The 11,844-nt window shown below is 32.5% G+C and overlaps 1 protein-coding gene across 1 annotated transcript; it reads right to left on the bottom strand.

Moving 5' to 3' along the window:
* Positions 1–5,090: 5,090 nt before the first annotated feature.
* Positions 5,091–8,278, bottom strand: LOC125072804. The gene is made up of 3 exons (XM_047683498.1): positions 8,220–8,278; positions 7,997–8,145; positions 5,091–5,385 (listed from the first exon to the last, which is right to left on the bottom strand). The coding sequence occupies exons 1-3, from the start codon at positions 8,221–8,223 to the stop codon at positions 5,113–5,115; spliced, it is 426 nt and encodes a 141-aa protein (XP_047539454.1). The 5' UTR covers positions 8,224–8,278; the 3' UTR covers positions 5,091–5,112.
* Between the last annotated feature and the right edge of the window lie 3,566 nt (positions 8,279–11,844).

Genomic DNA, 11,844 nt, shown 5'->3' with positions numbered 1-11,844 from the left:
ATGTCATGTATTTAAGACATCGATGAGATTTTTTTCTCTAAATTAATATAAAAAGATATTAAATAATATTACTATTAGGTAAAGTTTATTTTATTTAAATATTAGGGGTGTTTTAAGGGCTGACAAACAATCCCGATACTGGAAAAAATATTTAAAAAGCTATTGTATATTATATATATAGCCTATTCCAATGGAAGTAGGAAAAAGGTTAAACAAACCTTAGATTTACGTATTTCATGGGTTTTGCTAATAACTCACCTGTATTGTGAACTATTAAGAGTTTATGATTAATGTATCTTTATTTATAAAACAACACTATTACACTTAACTACTTATTTCCACTTTAATTTTACTACCAAAATTTCCATTACCATTTTGTCCCAAATCCATAGTGAATATCATAGATTAATCAAGTTTTCAACCAATGATATCGCGTCAATTTGCTGTCAAATGTTGTTCATTTGGTTTTTTTCCTGTTATGGTTGGAATCGAGTATACGTATTACAGTACAAATGTTTATTTGTAAATAGTATCATACTAAATTATGAGATATTTCGCGGTCAGGAGGGTAAAATTTAAACTAATTAAATTGGTTATATTATTTAGCGTAATTAACGCTGGGAGGCAACATAGGCTTAATTGCTTTCAAGATCAATAAGCCTTGGGAGATTTTAATTGGGTGAGGGTCTAAATGCACTACTAAGGTTTTACAATTCATTACGTTTACTTTTGAAATTACAAATAATAGTGATATATGTCAAATATTTTACTTGGTGCGAGGGCTTTATGTAAGCCCGTCTGTGTAGCCGTCAAACAGCAGTACTCAGTAATATTGTGTTCCGGTTTGAAGGGTGAGTGAGCCAATGTAACAACAGGCACAAGGGACATAACATCCTTAGTTCCCAAGGTTGGTCGCACATTGGCAATGTAAGAAATGTTTAATATTTCTTACAGCGCCATTGACTGTGGGAGATGGTGACCACTTACCATCAGGTGGCCATTTGCTCATCCGCCAAACGATATCAAAACATATATATTATGAATAAAATATATAAGTAATAAGCACTATTAAAAATAATTTTAAAAATATGATAGAGTTCCGTTCAGGACTTTAGCAAGTTGCCTCTCTAAAGGGTAAGCAAGGAGATAATGTCAGATAGTTTGCGTAATTTTTGCAATATTAGCATAACAACAGTTATGATTTTGGTACTAACAAGAACTATATTAAATGCTGTTAGAAACACTATTTTTTCATGAAATATCTAAATTATAATTCTATCGAAACGAGCATGTCTTAGTCGCAAAATAATTGGCACCAAAGCGTCACAATTTAAACGTCGGATAAAAAAAAATGATATAACGAAAATATTTTAGCTTATAATGATAACTCATTTCAATTAATAGGGTATAAAATTTATGTGTTGATTTATATCATCTTCGGATTCTATTTAAACATTTCTGAACTGATACCAAGTACGCACAGTGTGAAAGATATCTTGTTTATCGGCAGTGCGTCGGGGAACTCTCATTTCAACAAATTGCCTTACTAATATTATCTGTTGCTTGGTTCCTATCTGCAATCTTGGGTTGAATTGGTCTTCAGCTACTAATCTGTGTGATCTCAGTTACTTTAATTAGAAGTGTCTTTTACACTCTATGAAGAGTATCAACGTTTATATAATCAATTGCCTTTAAATACTGGAGTCTGTTAAATATACCTTGTTATTCAAACCTCAAAGTTATTTTATTATTTAATTTAATTATTGTCTTTTAAAATGATTTATTAATTATACCCTGTTCAAGTTAGCTTGGTCTTTTTGACAGACGGGTTAGTTATAGGAAACAGAAAATGTAACATATGTAACAGAATTCAAATTATTTTTACCTTATTTTTCTAAAAACAGTTAAAAGAGACACCAACCACTAGCCAAAAAAACCCCAACCGAAATGAAACCCATTCGTAACAATAACTTAATAATGATTTTTTTATATCGATATTTGTAGCAGTTACTGCCTGTTATTCGTGTCCCTAGCGTCCGACCGGTGTAACATTGTACAAGCGTCTATTAATTTCAGTGTTTCTATATAAATTTGAATAAAGAAAATAATATTATAATAAAAAGTTCGTCATTGCAAAGTTATGTCGATCAGAAAAATTTACATCCGTCAAAACGATCAAGCTATCCTGTACAGGGTATAAGGGATATTGTTTTTGATTACTCTTTACTATTTTCGATACATTAAACAAATGTGATATTTCTCTACGTAATGTCACACAATTATAATCAGGTTATAGTTTAAATTATGCAATATTCATTGAAATGTATATAGATAGATGAAATCATTGAAAGAAATATAAAAGTCTAACGAGCATGTATCATAGAAACGAGGGAAATAGAAATCCATTCCTTTGAAGTCGTTAAAACGGAGAAGCGACCCGATTGAATGGCATACCTACAAAAAGAATTTGGAATTCCATGACATCGTGTCTAGATATTCGAAAAGATTTCCCATATTGTTCATACCGAGGGAATTCATCATACTTCAACGGACACTGATTTTTATCTGGGACTCTGGAACTCTGTGACTCAGCGATACTGCATTTCGTATTTGGTTCTAAATACATTCTTATTTTTAACGAACGCCAATGTTTGATGATAAGTATCAAAAATTACGTATTAATTTTTAATATTACTTATAATTTGTCGCTTGCTATTAAAGTTTCAATCAAATTACAAGACGAAAAATTGTGATTGTTATGTTTGTTAGATAAAATTGAAAACATAAAAAAAAAATGTAGTACTTAATTCATCAATTTAATGTACGTAGATCGTTTAGCTTAGATAGCGTAATCCAAGTAATCCCTCGAAAAGCGGCCGAAAAGGCCGAATTCAATGAAAACTTTCGATAATTCTTTGTAATAAAAAAATTTATAAGTATGTTACATTCCCTGGCGTCGTGGGGTCTGCTGATTAAGTTACGCGCAGTGATTTAAGTGATGGAATGTGTTCAGTGAAATTATTACATTAAACAAAGTCGCTTACCGCTGTATGTCCCTATGTATGCTTAGATATTTAAAATTACACAACGGATTTTGATGCGGCTTTTTATAATAAATAGATTTAACGGCTGATGAGAAAGGTTTTTATGTATTACACTTGCGTAATATAGGAGAAAAACACTGACCATTTTAGAGGTTTCTGAAGTAATGTCGTAAATAAACACATTTTTTGCGCTCACATTGCAAAGGCTAGCTGAACTCTACGAGATATATCAAAATAATGTACTACAGTATTTTATACCATAAAAAGGTCTTCAAAAATTCAGCAATGATATATGTCTATCTCTTAGGGATAACCCACAATAACTATTTTTATTCTTTACTTTTTACGTGAAATAATGGTATATTTTCGAAGCGGTTTTAAGCAACACCAATAATCCTTATCCAATTAAGTACCTCAAATACATTGTGCATTTAATATAGATTAATATGGCCCTTTACAGTATGTAATTGAAATGAATATGTTCGAAGATACTACAGATTTAAAACGCAGGGACATAGCGGTTTGTATTGTCTAACGACTGAATAAATGTGAACGTTGTAAGACATTCTGTAGTAGGTATATTTACTATCAGCATTGCAGCCGGAAGCGGGTCGCTCGTTAACAATTAAAAAATTGATAACACTAAGTTTTGGTAATTCTGTGTGAAATTATTAATTTTAATATAATAATTTAAGTAGTTATTTTTGGAGCCTACGCTGCCGTCGTATTTAATTAATAGTATTTTAAGTTTATATATTCAGTAAAAGTATTCGATCGACAGCGAAGAATCTAGACACGCGGAAGCGTGTCAGCCAAGTTCTAGTAACAGAACTGGCGAGCAGCATTTTTTTTTTTTAGCATTAGCAGCCCGTAAATGTCCCACTGCTGGGATAAAGGCCTCCTCTCCCTTTGAGGAGAAGGTTTGGAGCATATTCCACCACGCTGCTCCAATGCGGGTTGGCGGAATACACATGTGGCAGAATTTCGTTGAAATTAGACACATGCAGGTTTCCTCACGATGGTTTCCTTCACCGCCGAGCACGAGATGAATTATAAACACAAATTAAGCACATGAAAATTCAGTGGTGCCTGCCTGGGTTTGAACCCGAAATCATCGGTTAAGATGCACGCGTTCTAACCACTGGGCCATCTCGGCTGGCGAGCAGCACCATTTGGAGCCACTTTTGACCTCTCAAGTTTCAGAAAGGACTATTTAACTTGGCACAAATTTAGATCTCACTTCTTTTGTCGTTGAAGAGAACAACCAAGGTATATATCATAATATTGGACTTGGCTCTCATTTTTACATTTATGTTTTTGATGGGATCTACTAATACCATAAGTGACATCTACCTAAAATGATGCGTTAGCATTTCTCATTCACGAGCACATTCCTCCACTCTTTGAAGGAGAAAATTTAGATGCTGCTTAAATGTGGATATAATATGTAATAAAATGTCATCTAACCCGTAGAGGCTAAATCACGATATTTTTCATTACCGAAGAACATGATATAAATTATTGAAACAAATTAAACATCATCGAATTTTATCATAAAAATACGTCATGTTCTATACTGGGACGTATTTGCTTTTAGTTTAAGGAAATAATGAAGTTTTTAAATATAAATAAATACTACACTAAAGAAAAATAAAATATATGGACAAAATAATGATACTAAAAAAAAAAAGATTTTCGATTACGTTTTAGTTTTTTGTAGTTGTTTGGAAAAAAACTGAAATTAAAACAAAGTTCCGTACACACGATGTGCTAGCCTTAATGAATGTATAAATATTTAAAGCAATCCCGCACGGTCGACCATTTGCGGCCGACAAATGGCTTTCCATGTAAATTATAATAAAAGTCCATGATACTATGTTTGATAGTAAAGTCTGAGGTATATAAATTGCCGATATGAATTTTCGAAAGGAGAATTTCTTTGTATTCGACCTTGAAAGTACAACGAGTATTAACAATTCAAATAAATACATTAACTGGTGCCTTGTACTAGATTTCCTTGCTCTGGACCAGAATAAAGGAAATTGATATCCAGTAAAAAACAATTTATTTACGTAAAATAAGCATCAACAGTGAATCTACAGACGTTTTTGTTCTGCGTTCCTCTGTGACAACAGCTATTGGTTTCTGTATTATGGTACCCCTGAATTTCATCATCGCTGGATTGGAAAAAACAAGTGTCCGTTCCACGCGAACAACATCCAATTTGAGCTAAGTTCTTATGCTTCGAACAAATATGGACTTTAGGTGGTTGTTCATCCAAATCTTTTCTAGGGCTTCGTGAATATTTTGTAGATTTATTTAGTTGAATGCAAGTGCATTTCTGAAATGAAATAGTGCAATCATTACATGCCTCATCATAATAGTCATAAAACATAACTCAAACACATATCATGAATGCGAAAATTTGTTTGTTTAGTTGTTACGCTATTATGACTAAACTACTCAAGCGATCATGAAATTTGCCAGTCATTCGTGTCAGCGGTTCGGAAAAGCACACATTCCACCATTTTTTGCGGACTAAGCCGCGTTCGGAAACTAGTATAATACAATTTTAAAATATATATATATATATATATAATGAATACAATAAACCATAATGTTGTCTTAGATTTTCGCGATTATTACACATTGAAATAAAACTAGTTTTTAACGGATTTAACGAACGAACACGAACACTGCAAAGTGCTCGAAACGTCGGGATGTTAAAATAATTAATATACGCGATTAAATCCGTTAAAAACTAGTTTTATTTCAATACAATAAACCAGTTATGAGATAATGACTTTTTGGAAAAACAGTCACCAAAATTTTGTTCTTCACAAATCAGATTACGTTTGTGTCTGAATTTTGTGCATCTTTCTACATCTGTTTCGAATATTAAATCATTTACGTTTGTGCGGACCATAATAATAAAGGCACGATAAAATTTATTACTCGATTTAAAGCAAAATTGATATCGCTTCTTGATATTCGTAGTGCTCTTCTGTAGAACTTTAGTGCACTTCGTATATCATCTGTGAAATATTGAATATTTGATTTGTTTTACTTTGATACGCTTGTCTGATGTGTTTATAGCCGATTTTTTTGTATAGTTAGGCAAACATGCAATTGCAAGTTTACCTACCTGATGGTAAACCACCAGTCACCATTAACATTGGCGCTGTAAGAAGTACCCAGGTAGGCTTGTACAAAACCAACCAAGTAAAGTCGATCTCACATAATATATTAATTTGTGAGATTTAACTATCGTATTTTGCGGTGAGTTACGAATTTGTTCTTTCAGAATAGTTCTACTGGCATAAGATTCGTAACCAGTATTCAATTTTTTGTTTAATATGAATGTATAGATGTTCGATTGATTTTAGAAACAACTAATCGGGTAATTATTTTTAATGGCATCTTCACGCCTTCCTGCGATATGTGAGAGTGACTTCGTGAATAGGGAAAATTGTGTGTAACAAGAAACCAGTGAAGCGCACGTTATTTGACCAATGAGCGCGCGCGATTAGCTGTTGCTAGAGTTAGTCGTCAGATGGTATAAACCTATTTTCTGAGGAGATGACGTAGGTAATTTTAATGTTGCTTATTACCAAAGTGATAACAGTGATACAGTATTCGTGTATGATATGTTTTTTTTTATGATATAGGTAGACGGACGAGCATATGGGCCAACTGATGGTAAGTGGTCACCACCGCCCATAGACAATGGCTCTGTAAGAAATAATCTTGGGAACTAAGATGTTATGTCCCTTGTGCCTGTAGTTACACTGGATCACTCACCCTTCAAACCGGAACACAACAATACTGAGTATTGTTGTTTGGCGGTATAATATCTGATGAGTAGGTACCTACTCAGACGTGTTTGCACAAAGCCCTACAACCCAGGAAACTCAGACTTTCAGCATTTTTGAACCGGTTTGCATAATTCTTATTTATACCCTATCGCATACCGTTTCGTAGGTATACCCTATACTACCCGTATGTGACGAAATTTAAATAAGAAGAAAGAATACAATTACAATGAAACAATACGAAGTTTATTATTTCATTTATAATTAATATATTCTTAAAATATCATTTGAAGTCAGTTTTATGTTTAATTTTTTTTTTTCAATTATAGAACGCAGATTGCACTTAAATAAATTTAAAGCATATTTTGAAATATGATGATGAATGTGCAACATATGATACAGTGATAAGTAAATACTTGTAAATGATGTCGCTAGGCTAAGGTTCGCTTTGAGCTTACGTACCACACAGATTCAATAAGGATTACTGTGTATATATGAAGCAGATTTCCATGCGATACACATATCCTCAAGATATTTTCCTTCATCACCACGAGACGAATTAATAACAAGTGAAGCACATTTGAAATAACATTGTACTTGCAAGGATTTGAATTCAAAATCATCGATTAAGATTCAGGTGTACTAACCACTGCCATCACAGCTCTTGTAATCTAGTTAGTTCGTAAACATAGTAAATAAGAGATAAGGCGAGCTATTTTCCACGAAGTCTGATGTGTAGCTACTTCAACTGAGTCCGATATTGAACATGAACGAAACTTTCAAAGCCAAAGATAAATCTTAAAGATACTTCAACATAGAGCAACATCTACCGATACTACTTTTAGTACGGTTACTTTTAAAACATGGAATAATGTTAAAATAAAAATAAAATCAAACTATTCTTTCTTTAAGTAGGCTCATAAGAGCACTTTTGAATAGTTACGTTACATTGTTGGATTAAATGTAAATCTACCACCGGTTTGGCAAGTAAATTCTACCGAGAACCATCAAGAAACTCAGTAGTTACTTTGTGCCATCATTTTAATTACAGAATATGTTGTATTAAATACCAATTATTGGACAACATCACGTTACTATACGATTTACTGATAATTTAAATGCATATTCAATTTAACCAACCCTTCTATGAAGTTTTCGGCGAAATCTCAAGAATCTTGGTCGTCTCGAAATACAAGTGCAGCCTAAACGTCTTTCTTTACGTTTCTCGGCATCGTTTTGCAATTTCAATATAATGTTACACCATTTATCGTTGCACGAGCATGATGGACCTGTGATGGATTTCGAATATCGTTAAATTATTTATTACAGTGGGAAATTAAAAATATGATAAATAAAAATTTACCCATTAGAGTTATTATGTTCTAGTTCACTTTTGAAGATGTCTTTAGATTTGAAAATTTAATAAACAAGCACCATGACCGACGAGATTATTTATATTTCATGGATTTGTTTAGAGGATCTGTCTGCGGTGTTTTCGACTTGGTAGCAAATGATGCTACAGACAAATATGTTTTTCTAATTCTATAATTATGTGTAGGTTTTTTCAATAATCATATCGAATCTACAGTGTTCATAATAATATGTCTATCGATACTTGCGTATCTAATTTCAGAAATAAAACCTATAACATTGCAAACTATCTAAGAAGTTTTTATATAAGTTGCACATGACAACAAAAACAAACCATCGTTGACGAATTAGGTTTGAATAAATACCGACTACTCATAGAGCTTGGCCAAGCCACAAGCGGTGCACAGCACAGAAAGACCAACGGATACGTTATATCAACACGATCCTGCAGGCTCTTTTCTGAAGGTTTGAAAAAAAGAATATTCCGTCAAGTCAACAGATTTACGTAAAATTTAGTTTTTAGGGATACGCCCTTCGAGTAAGAGACTTGTAGACAATACTTACATTTCGTATTTACTCTTTTTAACAAATCGTTAACATTCTAGTAAACTAAACGTTATAATATTTATATAATTGTAATTTACGTAAATGAATATAGTTTTAATATTATTATATAATAAAATCAAAATATGACGCAAAACCAATGCATATTAATCGCAAAGTCGTCCAATCTAAGTCAGGCATTCGGAAGACGACAAACTTCAACAGCAGTCAGAATTGCAATACGAACTCAAAACAAGCAATTAAACTACACCAACAACAGATTAATTATTTGTTTAAACAACAAACTTCGCGGAATTGCTTCCTTGCTATCGACTGTTGTTGTAAATACAATTTATTTATACTAGGGATTTGCAACTGTTTAGTGTAGTGATAGAGCCGTGATTATGGAATTAACATTAATCGTTGTATAAAATCGATGTAAATCAAATTGTACTTCAAGTCGTACAAACGTATATATAACAAAATATAGTTTAAATAAACTATATAACATAACATTAATAGCCCGTAAATTTCCCACTGCTGGACTAAGGCCTCCTCTCCCCTTGTATAAAAGGTATGGAGTATATTCCACCACATTGCTCCAATGCGGGTTGGTGGATACACATGTGGCAGAATTTTGTTGAAATTGGACACATGCAAATTTCATCACGTTGTTGTCCTTCATTGCCGAGCACGAGTTAAATTATAAACACAAATTAAGTACATGAAAATTCGGTGGTGCTTGCCTGGGTTTGAACCCGTAATCATCGGTTAAGATCTAGGCTCGATATATAGCTATAAAAGAACTATATATTTTTACTAAAAATGCTTTAGGTTTATCAAATATTGATTATACAAACTAGCTTTAGGAAATGAAAGCAAATATAAATTTTAAGTCGATTTTAAATGTAAATCCCAAGTGCAACTTATGTTACGGTAATTAGTTTAGATTCTCACGTATATTCAATTGTTCCTCTTATACGAACGATAAGTATCAGCATAATCTAAGAACGGTAGAGGAGACGATTGAGACAAATTTTAGTAGAAATTTTTAGCAAATCTTCCCAGAGTACTAAAAGTGACAAAAACTTTGCGACAAACTTCCGTTATTTGTGGTTTCCAGGTAAAAGTGTCATCTAGAGTTACACCCCAGGTTGGTGCACTGCTGAAAACTGAAAAAGCAAATTTGCTGAAAACTACCTACTACCGATGACTTAAGACGTGCTAGTGACTTGTTCCAACTATTATCTATTCAAGGTTAAAACTAAGATATTAATATCTTTGGTAAAAGTAGCATAAAGGTAGAAAATAAGTTAAAATACTTTTATGGATCTATTAATTCTACTTTTGAATCTGGAACAAATAAATCAACAAAACTATTTGACATTTTGAAATCAAATAAAGAGTATAAATACATAAAAACACATATACTAATAAAAGCTAAATGTGTCTTATGTTTTTGTTTACCATATTGTAAATCCGAAACTGGCATCCTTTAGGAATGTAAAGCGGTTGTAACCGGTGGTAACCGGTTCGGAAAAGGAATTCTTGAAAGAAGAGTTTTCAACATATTATGGATTCAAATCACGACATGAACATCCTACTCCTCAAAATGACCTAATTTGATTGCATTTAAAATTATGTTTACTTAACAGCAGCTACGATAGCAGCATATGATACAGATATTGCAATAGGACATTAACGGGCTGTTACTTAAGTCGTTTTGAAAATTTAATGATTATCAGTTTGCAGATTACGGAGTTTGAGATGGCTTACCATACTCGAACAAACTTTGTATAATTGTCGTAGTTACGGAACTGTTGCGGCTTGCCGCTGTAACTGTGACTGAAGCTAACCATCTATTTTCTATAAACTATACGAACACACATATCAATGAGGATAAATTCATAATGATAATAAACTTTATTCACAAGGCAAACAGTCTTCAAAGTTAAATAGTCTGGCGACAATTATTTGACTGTGAATCTTCTATGAACTACACAAATAAATTAGATAAAAAAACATTATCGAGTGTTACAAGATTTACAAGAGAACTCAATTAAATGTAGATTCTACCGAAAAGAATCGAAGATAAACTCCGAAATCACTTTTTTCTTCCAGTTGAAAGACATACCGACGCTCATTAAATAGAGCTAAAATAATATCTATCCAGCATGAAAAGACAATCAAATGGTACAACTTCTTATATATATACCATTTTGCGTTGGTAAAGAGGATACAATTCATGGCAGATTTATTAAATGCCCTCTTGTGTATATTGTGATTGTATTGCGTCACTCAGCAGTTTTTGAGGAAGCCCTTGTTTTATTTAAGCTTGATATTGGCATCACAAATCAAAATAATTAGGTTAAGTCAATTTACACTGAGTACGATTAAACGAAAAGTTTGAGCATGATTTAAGCAGTCAATATCTGTATGTTATGTAAGCAGGATAACACCTAAACAACTTAACCTACTCTAGCCAATGAGAAGTGTAATTTTGTTGGCTTCTTTGAGTCTCGCGTATACAAAGGAACGAAAACAACGCGAGGAAATGTACATGTCTCATGAAGTTCTCTTCGCGGATTATTTACCAATAAACAGAAAGCTAAATAAATAGTTACAATATGAAACTTAATTTAACAAATTCAAAAAGAAAATTTGTGTTTGAACTAAATTAGTCAATATCTGCATTTTAGATATATTTTTTATGTAATAAAGGAAATAAAAGGACAATTCGGAGTTTTTTTTTATAACTAATATAGCTTTGGCATCATATGTTTACAAAGCACATAGACTAAAATATGCAACATATAAGATATAAACTACAATATATCATATGTCTGATCTTAACCGATAATCTTAAAAAAAAATACGACACATTACATAAATACACCAACAAACAAACTCACTTTCTAATATGTATACAAAAATATTATGCTAATAAAAATGAAAATGAGTGGAGTCCCTGGCCATCTCGATTTGAGGAGAACATTTGGAACCATCACCACGCTTCTTCAGTGCTGATTGGTGGCAGATTCACATATGACTTAGGCAGGTTTTATTCAGATCCT

Source organism: Vanessa atalanta, chromosome 22 (genome assembly GCF_905147765.1).
Source record: "Vanessa atalanta chromosome 22, ilVanAtal1.2, whole genome shotgun sequence".
In the NCBI taxonomy this organism is placed as follows: Eukaryota; Metazoa; Arthropoda; class Insecta; order Lepidoptera; family Nymphalidae; genus Vanessa; species Vanessa atalanta.
The sequence above is the reverse complement of the archived record's forward strand: the minus strand, read 5'-3'. Positions and strand labels throughout refer to the sequence as shown.

Bases quoted from the DNA above. Each gene is read 5' to 3' on its own strand.
- LOC125072804 (XM_047683498.1), bottom strand. The intron at 5,386-7,996 runs GTTGGTTAAATT...ATTTCATTTCAG, and splicing joins GCCGAAAACTTCATAGAAGG to AAATGCACTTGCATTCAACT.